This window comes from Capra hircus, chromosome 1 (assembly GCF_001704415.2).
Source record: "Capra hircus breed San Clemente chromosome 1, ASM170441v1, whole genome shotgun sequence".
Classification (NCBI taxonomy): domain Eukaryota; kingdom Metazoa; phylum Chordata; class Mammalia; order Artiodactyla; family Bovidae; genus Capra; species Capra hircus.
The window spans coordinates 140,980,436-140,994,583 of NC_030808.1; the positions used below are offsets into that span (position 1 = coordinate 140,980,436).

General features: G+C 46.1%; 1 protein-coding gene across 1 annotated transcript in view; it reads left to right on the top strand.

Moving 5' to 3' along the window:
- Positions 1–14,148, top strand: part of BACE2 (beta-site APP-cleaving enzyme 2) — a 104,569-nt gene that overhangs the window by 34,498 nt on the left and 55,923 nt on the right. Inside the window, exon 2 of the mRNA XM_018051631.1 lies at positions 9,140–9,228. Coding sequence (XP_017907120.1) covers positions 9,140–9,228 — 89 coding nt within the window. The remainder of the gene's footprint in view (positions 1–9,139; positions 9,229–14,148) is intronic.

Here is a 14,148-nt window from a genome sequence, read left to right on the forward strand (position 1 = left end):
ACTCAGGTGATGGAGTGGCTACTCGCCAGGGTGGGGAAGAAAAGGCAGGGTGAGAGAAAACCACACTCCTGGCCCTGGGATTAGGGCATTCCTGGGTGTATCTCTACCTTGTTCCAGCTGAGGGCAGGTGCTACACACACCAAGCACCCCCAGACGTTTTGGGTCATGTCCACGTCAGTATCACCTGCTGCGGGACCCAGCGCTGTGCGAGGGGGGTCTGCTAAACACGCGGCGCCAGTTCTGCAGTTCGTGCTTTTCGCTTCTGGGCCACATCCAGACTCACTGCAGTGTAGAGACGTGGAAAGAAAGCCTGGTGGGGAACTGGCTGCCTGTCATGTTTGGCACAGTGGTGTATTTGAGAAGTCAGCCCTGTAGCAAGAGAAAACATCAGGCCACCCCTCTCTGAGAAACTGAAACACCCCTTTGTGCCAGGCACTATTTTGGGTGCATCACATATGTATGAGGGACATCTCGTGTGCTCCTCATAGCAACACCTTATCATCTTACCTTGGAAATCATCTGTCCTTGGATGAGGACACCGAGGGTCAGAGGTTAGGTGGTTTACTTAAGCCAGCAGGTGTGTGAGCTGAAAAAAAGCACAATGTATACATTGAGAGTTATGTTTTATTTAGCAGACAAAACTGAGGACTTAAGTGCTGGAGAAGACTCTTGAAAGTCCCTTGGACAGCAAGGAGATCAAACCAGTTAATCCTAAAGGAAATCAACCCTGAATATTCATTGGAAGGACTGATGCTGAAGCTGAAGCTCCAATACTTTGGACACCTGATGCAAAGAGCTGACTCATTGGTAAAGACCCTGATGTTGGGAAAGACTGAGGGCAGGAAGAGAAGGGGGCAACAGAGGATGAGGTGGTTGGATGGCATCACTGACTCAATGGACATGAATTTGAGCAAGCCCTGTCAGATGGTGAAGGACAGGGAAGCCTGGCATGCTTCAGTCCATGGGGTCACAAAGAGTCAGACATGACTTAGCAACTGAACAACAACAAAGCTTGGGACAGAGCATCTGATGTCACTCTGAGGGACTGCTCTGGAATGGCAAGGGTGTGGGGGAGTCAGGATAAATAGGAGCATTTACAACAACGACCAGATGGTCAGGACATCAAAAGATTACTGTTAATTAAAGAAAACCAGGTATCTCGAGTTAAAGAGTTGAGCACTTTTCTATATATGGGAAGGTGTAAGAGTCCGGGCTCATGGAAATCATTGCTTTGATATGCACCTCAGCTATCTGGGCTTCCTTCATAGCTCAATCAGTAAAGAATCTGCCTGCAATGCAGGAGACCTGGGTTTGATTCCTGGATTGAGAAGATCCCCTGGAGAAGGAAATGGCATCCCTGGAGAATCCCATGGACAGAGGAGCCTGGCGGGATACAGTCCATGGGATTGCAAGAGTCTGACATGACTTAGCGACTAAACCACCAGCTACCTGGGGTCAGGATCTGGTCTTCTCTCATCCTGAGTCACCTCCGGGAGCACTGCGGGGTCAGCTGCAGCAGTTGTTGGCTTGATCATGGGCATCATCTTCCATCAGGAGTTCCCTCAGGGCTCACCAGCGGGGTGGCCATAACATGATGATCTGACGGCCACAGCATCATTTGTTTACTGATATAGTATGCATGCGTGATAAGTCATTTCAATTGTGTCCTACTCTTTGTGACCCCATGGCTCCTCCACCCATGGGATTTCCCAGGCAAGAAAACTGGAATGAGTTGCCATTTCCTTCTCCAGGGGATCTTCCTGACCCAGGGATAGAACTCGCGTCTCTTATGTCTCCTGCACTGGCAGTTGGGGTCTTTACCACTAGCACCACGTGGAAAGCCCTCCTGATGTGACAGGCAATAGTTTTCATTCATAGGATGCTAATCTAGGGTTCAGATCCAGGTCGACCAGAAGCTAAAGCTGATATTTTTCATGCTCTTCTCCTTTAGAGAACATGCAGGGTGTATCCTGAGACCGCAGGTCAGAAGTAAACTGGGAGCCCTCATCCCGTGAGTGGGCATAGTTGCAGCATATTTAGTGAAATCACCCGCAACCTTAGAAATCCAGCCTTTCTGTTCATCCTAACAGGGATGGGTTGTTCGAAAAGTTAAAAAATTCAATCACAGAGGAGGCCCTTCCTCTAGGAACTGTCACATTTCCTCAGCAACAGATTTCAGCTGCAGAGGTAGTGGCAGCTCTCGCGTCCAGGAGGATTCTGATTTGGGGGTGACTGTTAGTTTCCTAAAACAGGGACCCTCACACCAAGCTCCCTTCCTCCTACTACTTCCTCTGCCAGTCTCAGCCTGCCAAGCCTGAAGCAGTCAGTGAAAAACTGCCACTATATTCAAATTAGCGCAGGTGATGCCCTCTCCCTCCCCCAGCATTCCCTTGGAAGTTAAGAGTTTCCCAAAAGGCCCCAGGGAATCCATCCACAGACTCTGGACTGTGTTTTTCTAGTAAGAGCCCTGTCTGCAGGAGGGAAGCAGACACACATAAACATGCATGAGTGTGCACTCACACACAGAGCCTGAATAGATTGATAATCAAGTCCCTCGTAGCTAACTTCTCTAACATCTGTTTGTGTTAAGTGGAGCCCTTTGAAAATGATTTTTTTCCCCTTCTCTATAAAAGCAACCTTAATTTTAGAACGTGGAGAAATGGTGAGTGGGAATTATTTTTGCTTCCTTCAACAAGACGTGTTTCAGTAAATGAGCTTCATTTCCAGAATTGAAGCCCTGAAAGAACCTGATTAGCAAGATCGGCGCCTACAATCACGTGTGATAACTGTGGGCAAACAGCCCTGCGGAGCCGGGCCGGGAGGACCCCGCTGCTGTGGGTTCTGCTTGCTGGCAGACTTCAGCAGATGGGCTGCTAATGTAATTAGGAATCGTTGTGTGAAATGAGCCGTTATTTAAATTATCTGCTAATTTTCCTATCTATTAACCTGCTGAAAAAGAGGCAGTGGTATCTGAGGAATCTCAGGCTGCTAATCACTAACTAGATGAAGAGCCCATTCTTCACTTTAATGCAACCTTTCACCTTATTACAGCAATTAGCAGATGGCTTTCTGAGGGGTTATTGCCCAATGCATCAGCCAAAGATTGAGAAGGGACATTGGGAAGACACACACAGTCTACAGGTTTTCATAGGTGGAGATATTTGGTCTCTGGGGCGCGTGAGGCAAGGTTTGTGTGAGCCAGCCTTCCCTGTGTCTCTCTATCCCAGAAACTGGTGGGAGCAGAGCGGTGAGGCAGGAAGGAGGAGACGACTAGTAATACAGAGCAGACCCTCAGGGACTCCCCGAGGCACAGGGCACACTCAGAGCCGTCCACCTGGGGAGCAAGGAAGTGGAAGCTTCATCAGCTGGTGTGTATTTGGGTTCAGGGCTGGTCCCAGGAGTGAGCACTCATTTTTGTATTTCAGATCTCCCCTGGAAGCTGGAGAGCTTTTGGGGGGAGGGTGGGTACAATTAAGGCTTTCCTGGGTCCTTCCCAGTAAAGGAGAAGGACCCACCCTGCACCTTGGATGTTGGAAGAGCCCCAGCAGCTGGAGTGAGTGTTGGGGCACACAGAGAGTGCCAACACCACCACCACAACCACCACCCCCTGCCCTTGGCCACCATCTCATTCCTAACTCTGGTTAGCCTTGGGTATTTAAAAGGAAACGTGTGATTATTTTATATTGTTGGTCAGTTGCTCAGTCATGTCTGACTCTTTGTGACCCCATGGACTGCAGCATGCCAGGCTTCCCTGTCCTTCACTATCTCCTGCAGTTTACTCAAACTCATGGCCGTTGAGTCGATGATGCCATCCAAATATCCCATCCTCTGTCTTCCCCATCTCCTCCTGTCCTCCGTCTTTCCCAACATCGAGGTCTTTTCCAATGAGTCAGTTCTTTGCATCAGGTAGCTGAAGTGTTGGAGCTTCAGCTTCAGCACTAGTCCTTCCAATGAATATTCAGGACTGATTTCTCTTCGGATTGACTGGTTTGATCTTGTAGTCCAAGGGACTCTCAAGAGTCTTCTCCTGCACCAAAGTTCAAAAGCATCAACACTTTAGTGCTCAGCCTTCTTTATAGTCCAACTCTCACATCTATACATGATTACCAGAAAACACATACCTTTGACTAGATGGACCTTTGTCCTCAAAGTGATATCTCTGCTTTTTAATAGGCTGTCTAGGTTTGTGACAGCTTTCCTACCAAAGAGCAATTGTCTTTTAAGTTCATGGCTGCAGTCTCCATCCCCAGTGATTTTAGAGCCCAAGAAAACAAGAGTTTGTAACTGTTCCCATTTTTTCCCCATCTATTTTCCATGAAATGATGGGACTGGATGTCATGATCTTAGTTTCTTGAATGTTAAGCCGGCTTTTTTGCTCTCTTCTTTCACCTTCATCAAAAGGTTCTTTAGTTCCTCTTCACTTTCTGCCATAAGGGTGGTGTCATCTGCATTTCTGAGGTTATTGATATTTCTTTCAGTGATCTTGATTTCAGCTTATGATTCATCATGTATCAACTGGGAAGTCAAGTTAGCCACCTTTGCCAGTTCTAAGAAAAGCTCAGTGAAGTCTGTGCACAAACGTATCAGGAGTTTGGCCTGGCAAAATCTCTCCAGCTCCTGAAGGCAGTTTCCCCTTCTTCATCAGCTGTCCACTCCTAGGTGGAGCTCACGTGAGTCTCCTCCCCATCCTATGGACCAGGTGATTAGCAAATTCCCATTAGGGAGATGACTCCAGAGACTATGAAAAAGGGCTCTGCCCTCAAGCAACTTACAAGCTCCCTGAGAGAAAAGATGTGGGCCTGGGAGAAATGAGAGGCCAGTAAAAGGCATCAGACAAGTGAGGGGCCAAAACTCAGGGCCCAGTGGTCAGAGGGGAGAGGGATGGATCAGGGCTGTCACTGAAAGGCCTTTTGGAAGATGCAGGACTGCCTGGGTCTCGAAGACAGCACTGTATGTGGTTTGTGGTTAAACTCTGTCAGCTGGCAGTGAGTGTGAGAGGTGGCATATTATTGTGTCAGAACAAAAGGAGAAAAGTAAAATCCCACGAGATATGCTATTTTAAAAACAAGAAAGCATTGTCTAGGCACAACAAGGCATGGAGATAAAGTCCTGACTATCCCCAAGAATGTCCCTAAAGGAATCTTCCTGGAGAGTCTGTTGGCTTCAAAGTGCTCCAGGACCAGCCCTCGGCCAGCAGTTCCTTGGGATGTCAGAGTTTGTGTCAGTGGCCACCAGTGACTGACCTGTCTCCCCACCTCCTGTTGAAAGTTGTGTGTATAATTACCATGTCTGTTCAGTCGTGTCCAACTCTCTGCGACCCCATGGCTGCGGCCCTCCAGCCTCCTCTGTCCATGGGATTTTCCAGGCAAGATTACTGGGTTGCCGTTTTCTTCTCTGGGGAATCTTCCTGCCCCAGTGATTGAACTCTCATCTCCTCATGCTGTGGGCAGATTCTTTACCATCTGAGCCACCAGGGAAGCCTAAAAACAGGTAGTTTGACTATTTTAGAGTCTTCATATGAGATCGTGTAAGATTTGTCCTTCTGCGTCTGGCTTATTTTACTCTGCATAATGTTCTCCAGGTTCATCCATTTTGGTGCACAATGTAAGATTTCCTTCTTTTTTAAGGCTCAGAGTAGAATGGTGGTCTCCAGAAGGGTGGAAGAAGGTGATATAGGGGCTATTAGTCAAAGGTATGGCTCAGACTAAAAAGAATCTATCTGCAATGCAGGAGAACCTGGGTGTGATCCCTGGGTCAGGAAGATCCCCTGGAGGAGGAATAGCAACCTACTCCAATTCTTGCCTGTAAAATTCCATGGACAGAGGAGTCTGGCGGACTACAGTCCATGGGATCACAAAAGAGTCAGAGATAACTGAGTGCACACACACACACACACATATCTGCCAGTGAAAATCCCTCAGTCCCTGACTTTTTCATTTACTCAACAACTGTTCACTGAGCATCTAGGAAACGCTGGGCACTGTCCAAGGTGCTGGATGGATGAAGGATGATGAACCACAGGTGGGCCCCTGTGGTTAGCTCACTCTCATGGGGGTGCCCCATGCTTGGATGCTCTCTGGAGAAGATATACTGGAGTGTGAAAAAGATGCACAGTGGGGACCCGCTTCATCCATGAAAGAGCCCCTGGAACCCCAATGTTGGCAAAGAGATTGGAGCAGTGAAAAGCCGGCGACTGTCAGAATGCTAGACCCTTGCTCTTTGAGAAGGCATATTTTTGTCCTCGTTGCTATGTTCTGAAAGAAGTGGAATGTGGTTCTATAGGAGGCTTCTTGGTATAGGGAAGGAGGTGGGGACTTCCAGCTCTCAGCAGCATTTCTTGTAAAACAGGGATGATGGTTCATACACGCTTCTGATTCATTTTCAGTTGTGCTTCGAAGGTGCAGTGCGTTTCCCATATTTGTGTGTGTTTCTGTGTCTATTTATGGGGTTGAATAATGTCCTCTGGGGTAAGATTATATTTGCAGTTTGAGTTGAACCCAAGGAGGCCAGAGGTGATGGTGGAAATTCCGCAGATAAGGACACAGCAGGGGATGTTGTGTGTGTGAAGTTGGGCAAGGCGTCCAGGGGAATGATGCACTCACTAAGCCTTTGCCTGTCCATGCTTTCAGGGTGGATCCTATAAAATTTAGAGGACAAGTGACTGTATTTTTTTTTTCCTTTGTGATTAAGACTAAGAGTTACAAAGAGAAAGTCATGGCCCTGGTGAGAATTCAATGTGAAAAATGTCTATTTCCAGGTCATCACACAGAAAAAGGTGTTGGCGGCTCAGAAACATTACTTGAAGCCCCACTCAAAGTGTTTACTGCTCCCTAGAAATCCATTCCTTGCCTGACTCTGTGGCCGCCTCGTTTATTCTCCTCTAATTCTGTCCTCTAACAGCAGCCAAAGTGATGACCAACTTGGCCGAGCCGTGACTCCAAACTGAATTTTCTTGAAATCTGGCTTCTGCTGACGCAGCTGGGGAGTATGACTGTGCCCAGCGCCTGGGTAGTTAGAAGTCATCTGTGTAAGATAATGCTGTCTGTGTTTTGCTGTGACTTTCTCTGTTTTATATCGCCTGCCTCTGCAAGGGGGACCATGTGCTGCGAGGCAGAAGTAAGGACGGGGGTGTGTGGAAAGGACGTGCTTCTAATGTGATGCAGAGGCGGTGGGTGGAATTCCATACCCGGGAAAGCAGAGTGAAATGTCTGTGGCGCACGTCCCTGGTCACTGGGGCCATTAGGCCCAGGAGAACAGTCCTGGGTCTGCTCTGCCTGTGGCTGGTTATGCAGGAGCACTGGGTGTGGATGTGGGATGCCGGCCTGGGAACCTGGGCTTCCAGGCAGCTGGTCTTTCCACACACATCCTGCTGGGCTGTTAGGTGTGTGTTTGCTGGAGAGACTCGGGAAAGACTTGTAAAAATGGCATACTTCCATGAGTGTCATGAGCCTGGGTTTCTGGGTTTGTTTTTGTTTTTTTCTTTCTTGTTCATCTCTCTACTAGTTTCACCTAAGCAAATTAAAAGTTCATCCTGCCTTCAGGAACCATTTAAATCCAGGATGTAAATCAGAGCTGAGAACATAGGCCATGTGAGTTACATGTATTATTAGGTCAACTTGGACTGTCTGCTGTCAGGACAATGGACTTCATTCCAATGACGGGTGAGATTCCAGACCTTGCTGACTGCCCATATGTGATATTATGATTGATGTGAAGAAATACATACTTATACAGAGAAATAAGTATTTGGTCTTTGTCTTAGTAACTGGCACAGGGCTCCTGAAACCCTTGGAACTTCCTCAATAATAAGGGTGATAAAGGTGCCTTTGTTTTCCATAACAAGTCCCTTTCAACCATACCTGAGGTGTGTCAATGAGATGGCTTTTGAAAAGTCCCAAAGGATGGGGAGCCAACCCTGAGAGTAGATAGCTGGAACCTTCAACTTCATTTCCAGGGAAAGGAGAAGAGTTGAAGGTTGAAGCAGTCATCAATGGCTCATGATTTAATCCATCAACCCAACAGATGGATGTTCAGTTACTTCACGTTCAGTTGTGTCCAACTCTTTGCAACCCCATTGACTGTAGCCCGCCAGGCTCATCTGTCCATGGGATCTCCCAGGCAAGAATGTAGTGGGTTGCCATTTCCTTCTCATATATATATATATATATATACTTTTAATTGTGTTCTGTCTGAAATCAATGCAAACACCTATGTAGTGAGACCCTTCAACTTTTATAGTGACTATGTGTTCATAAACAGAATTAAGAGAATTCATTTCCTAAAGTCACAGTGCATAAAGGGGTATTTACTGTCTCTCAATTCAGTATGAGAAGCCCAAAAACATGTTGAGGAGAAGAAGCCAGAACCTCCTGCCAAAAATCCCACATGATGCCATTTATATAATGTCCAGGAACCAGTGAAACCCATCCATAGTAATAGGAATCAGACAGTGGTTGCTTCTGAGAAACAATGGGGATTGACTAGAAAGGGGCATAGAGGGGCCTTTGGGGAATAACAGGGATTTCTGCATCTTGGTTTAGAACACCATGTCAGAACTCACCAGTGGAAAATCCAAGATCTTTCATTTTTATTGTATGTAAATGATAATTCATTAAAACTTAAAAAAAAAAAAAAAAGTGATACCTCTGGCAGTTGTTTCCAGGTCCTGTGCAGCAGAGATGAGGGAATACCCACTGCCTGAAAGTGTCTGGGGAGGTGTGCTGGGTGCGTGGAGTGGAGGTGGGAGGTAAATGAGGATTTTCAGGTGAGATTGGAAAGGCAGGAGGAGGGCTACCCAGCCAAGTGACAAACCAGCCGACAGTCCAGGGTGAGAAAGGGCTCTGCCTGGTTACCAAGTACTGCTGGCTGGAAAACGAAACCCCACTTATTCCACAGAATTTACCTTCTTTTAAGGTTTGGTGTGTATCTGAAGCTAAAGTGATCTCTGCCCTTGCAAGCTTCACAATGGACTGTATTCAGAATTCAATTTTCTAGCAGCTTTTTAAAAATATTTCTAATCAATACGATTTCTCCAAGTAACAAATTGTTCTCAGCACTTAAGTTTTAAGAGAAGTATTCAAGAGTGTTGCCCTAAGCAAGTAACCTAATGGTTTCTCTGTTTTTCCCTTAAAAATAAAAGCTGCAGATACTCGTTGACACCGGAAGCAGCAACTTTGCCGTGGCTGGGGCCCCGCATCCCTATATCGACTCTTACTTTGATGCGGAGAGGTGAGTGATGGGTCTGTGCCCGGGGGGGGGGGGGGGGGGGGGGGGGAGGCCGGGCTTGGGGGCACCAGATGGATGCTTCAAAAGACACTGGGAGATGCAGCTGAAAGGCTGCTTCATTTTAGGGAGGAAATGTTCATGTATATATCTGTGTATGTATGTGTATGTGCAAGTATCTGTGTGTATGTGCATATAGTGGTGTGTATACTTGTGTATGTATGCATGCATAAGTGTATGTGTGGGTATCCATGTGTACATGCATATGGTGGTATGTATATTTGTGTATATGTGTGTGTGCGTTTGCGTATATGTAGATATCTGTGAGTACCTGCACATTGTTCAGTGGTCATGTCCGACTCTGCGACCTCATGTACTGCAGCACAGTACCAGTTTCCTCTGTCCTTTACTGTCTCCCAGATTTTGTTCAAATTCATGTGCATTGGGTCACTGATGCTGACTCTCTCATCCTCTGCCACCCTTTTCTCCTATTGCTTTCAATCTTTCCCAGCATCAGGGTCTTTTCCAATGAGTTGGCTCTTTGCATCAGATAGCCAAAGTATTGGAACTTCAGCAACAGTCCTTCAGTGAATATCCAGGGTTGATTTCCTTTAGGATTGACTGGTTTGATCTTCTTGCAGTCCAATGGACTATCAAGAGTCTTCTCCAGCACCACAATTTGAAAGCACCAGACTTCTTTATGATCCAACTCTCACATCCATACATCACTACTGGAAAAACTGTAGCTTTGACTATACACACCTTTCTCAGCAACGGGATGTCTCTGCTTTTTAATATGCTGTCTGGGTTGTCATAGCTTTTCTTCCACAGAGCAAGCGTCTTTTAATTTCATGGCTGCAGTCATCATCCACAGTGATTTTGGAGCCCAAGAAAATAAAATCTGTTACTATTTCCACTTTTTTCCCTTCTATTTGCCATGAAGGAATGGGACCAGATGCCATGATCTTAGTTTTTTGCCGTGGAGAGGTGAGTGATGGGTCTGTGCCTGGGGGATTTTCAAGTAAGCTTTTTCCCTATCCCCTTTCACACTCATCAAGAAGCTCTTCCGTTCCTTTTCACTTTCTGCTACTAGAGTGGTATCATTTGCATATCTGAGGTTGTTGGTATTTCTCCCAGTAATCTTGATTCCAGCTTGTGATTCATCCAGCCCAGTATTTCACATGGTGTGCTTTCAATTCAGTTCAGTCACTCAGTCGTGTCCAACTTTTTGCAACCCCATGGACTGCAGCATGCAGTCCCTGTCCATCTTCCCTGTCCATCACCAACTCCCAGAGCTTACTCAAACTCTTGTCCATAGAGTCAGTGATACTGTCCAGCCATCTCATCCTCTGTCGCCCACTTCTCCTGCCTTCAATCTTTCCCAGCATCAGGGTCTTTTCCAATGAATCAGTTCTTTGCATCAGGTAGCCAGAGTATTGGAGTTTCAGCTTTAGCATCAGTCCTTCCAATGAATATTCAGGACTGATTTCCTTTAGTTCAGACTAGTTGTATCTTCTTTCAGTCCAAGGGACTCTCAAGAGTCTTCTCCAACACCACAGTTCAAAAGCATCAATACTTTGGTGCTCAGCTTTCTTTATAGTCCAACTCTCACATCTATACATGATTACTGGAAAAACCATAGATTTGATTAGAAGGACCTTTGTTGGCAAAGTAATGTCTCTGCTTTTTAATATGCTGTCTAGGTTGGTCATAGCTTTTCTTCCAAGGAGAAAGTGTCTTTTAATTTCATGCCTTCAGTCACCATCTGCAGTGATTTTGGAGCCCAGAAAAATAGTCTTTCACTGTTTCCATTGTTTCCCCATTTATTTGCCATGAAGTCATGGGACTGGATGCCATGATCTTAGTTTTTTTAATGTTGAGTTTTAATCCAGCTTTTTCACTCTCTTCTTTCACTTTCATCAAGAGGCTCTTTAGTTCTTCTTCGCTTTCTGCCATAAAGGTGGTGTCATCTGCATATCTGAAGTTATTGATAATTCTCCCGGCAAACTTTATTCCAGCTTGTGCTTCATCCAGCCTGGCATTTCACATGATGTACTCTGCATATAAGTTAAATAAGCAGGGTGACAATATACAGCCTTGATGTACTCCTTTCCTGATTTGGAACCAGTCTGTTGTTCCATGTCCAGTTCTAACTGTTGTTTCTTGACCTTCATACCGTTTTCTCAAGAGACAGATCAGGTGGTCGGGTATTCCCACACTTTACATGTGACTTAAATAAGTAGAGTGACAATATACAGCCTTGTCATACTCCTTTCCCAATTTTGAACCAGTCAGTTTTTCCATGTTCCTTTCTAACTGTTGCTTCTTGACCTGCATACAGGTTTCTCAGGAGACAGGTAAAGTGATCTGCTACTTCCATCTCTTTAAGAATTTTCCATAGTTTGCTGTGATCCACGCAGTCAAAGGCATCAGTATAGTCAGTGAAGCAGAAATAGATGTTTTCCTGGAACTCCCTTGCTTTCTCCATGAGCCAATGAATGTTGACAATTTGATCTCTCGTTCCCCTGCCCCTTCAAAACCCTGCTTGTACATCTGGAAGTTCTTGGTTCATGTACTGCTGAAGTCTAGCTTGAAGGATTTTGAGCATAACCTTGCTAGAATGTGAAATAAGCACAATTGTACAGTAGTTTGAACATTCTTTGGCATTGTTTTTCTTTCAGATTGGAATGAAAATGGACTTTTCCAGTTCTGTGGCCACTGCTGAGTTTTCCAAATTTGTAGCATATTGAATGCAGTGCTTTAGCAGCACCATCTTTTAGGATTTGAAATAGTTCAGCTGGAATTCCATCACCTCCGCTAGCTTTTTTCATAATAATGCTTCCTAAGGCCCACTTGACTTCACATTCCAGGATGTCTGGCCACACCATCAGGATGCACTGAGTGGTGTGTGTATTTATGAATATATGTATATGTTTGTGTATGTGTAAGCATCTGTGTGTACATGCACATGGGGTGTGTTTATTTGTGTATAGATGCATATATCTGTGTAAGCGTAGGTATCTGTGTACATGCATATGATTTCACACTTAGTATGCCCATGATACACACTTAGTGGTGTGTATATTTGTATAATATGTATATATTTGTGTAAGTGTAGGTATCTGTATACATGCACATGGTACTGTGTATATTCGCATATACAGGTATATATCTGTAAGTGTGGGTATCTGTATGTACATGCACATTGTGGTATTTACATTTGTGTGTGGTGTGCATGTGTGGCATGATGTACTGAGTGTGCACATCCACTCCAAATGAATCCATTGTAGGATTATCCTAACAGCCTTGGTGTGTTCTCATGAGCTCTTCTTTATAGACATTCAAGTCAAACTTGAATGTTTTGTGGTCAGATCTGAATTGCAGGGAGCTCGTGACCCTTTGACATTTGTTGGTCCCCCCTAATCCTCACAAGGAGGTGGCCTGAGCAGGGCAGGGCTCATTGGATCTGAGTGTGAGACTGTTCTAGGCAGTGGCCTGATTGCTTGGAAAGCCACCTTTGTGTCACCTGAAGTTTGGTGGTGTCAGTCAACGTGTGGTTCACTGAAACCATTTCTGTGCTGGGAGGTCTTTGTGGTGAGAGAAATCTATGACTCACTTGGAAAGGACACACTGTGAGCTCAGAGCACTCAGGCCCGAGACAGGGCTCTGAGCTGGCAGCTGTGGGTGGGGCTGTGAGAAGGAGCAGAGCCTGGATGGAGGTCTGGCTCAAGGCCAGCTCTGTGTGTCCAGGTCCCTAGACTCTGGGCCCTAGGAAGCTTCGGGTGGTCCTTGTGTGTGTCACTGTTCACCTCTGCAGGAGCCCAGAGGGTCAGAGTCACTCTGCCCCAGATACTTGTTGCTGCCCTAAATGTATGCACATTTTAATTTCATATCCATTTTTTGTGACCCTAAAATTTAGACTCAACAGATAAAACCAGTAAGCTGCCACGTGGTTTGCGGTTTAGGCTCGTGAACAAGCATGTCACATTTCCCTGCTACCGATGCCCTTTGTGTCTTTCCTTTCCCACTTTCTTTTCCCATAGTCTTTTGTTTCAAGGAATAAGCCCCATCTTTTTTGAGGTGGGGGGAAGAAAGGAAACACAGGAGAGAAAGTAACAACTGGGGAGGTTCAACAAATCCCCAGCAGCATTAATAAGGCAGTGCCCGTCTCTTCCCCGATGCATGTTGGTCTTTGTTTTGGTGGCACAAGGAGGCCACTTGTGTGTCCAGCTGGAGGGAAGGATGGCTGGTGCCTCATGGACCCCTCCTTCAAGGAACTTGGAGCTTAGGCTATGACTCAGTGTGTTGATAACCTTTGATCACAGAAATTCCAGGTGCACCTCCAGGAATGCTTTGTGAAGACAGATGTGAGCCCGGGAGCTGTTCTTGGGACTTCAGATGCTTGTGAAGTGGGGCATGGGCTGTGCAGCCAGGGAACAGAGGCTGGCTGATGAGCCCCCAGCTACCCTTTGCCCTTTCCTACTCAAACTGTGATTCATCCAAATCCTCTGCCCTCAAACAGCCCTCCCCTCAACTACTCCATCATGTGACAGATTTTGAAGTCAGTCCAAACCTCTCATTTTTATTCACATAGCAGAGGAGGTCTGGGAACCAAGAAAGTGGCCCGGGTTCAGGCTTCTAGGACAAGAGGTCTGCAGACTTCAGCCCTGGCAGCTCCTCTTTACAGTAAGTGCTGTGTACGCTCTGAACCAAAATGCAAATGTAGTAAAACATATCTTCACATGTAATCCTCAATGCCCTGACACAATCTGCAGGGTTTGGGGGTGAGTAAAAGGAATTAATTTATAGGATGGTGATCAGCACTGCAGTATGTAAACACGTGGGGTAGGAGTCAGGTGAAGCTGGGTGATGCAGGAGGCTGTGAGCATCGCTCTGGCCCTGCAGTGCCCAGTGCAGACTGACAAA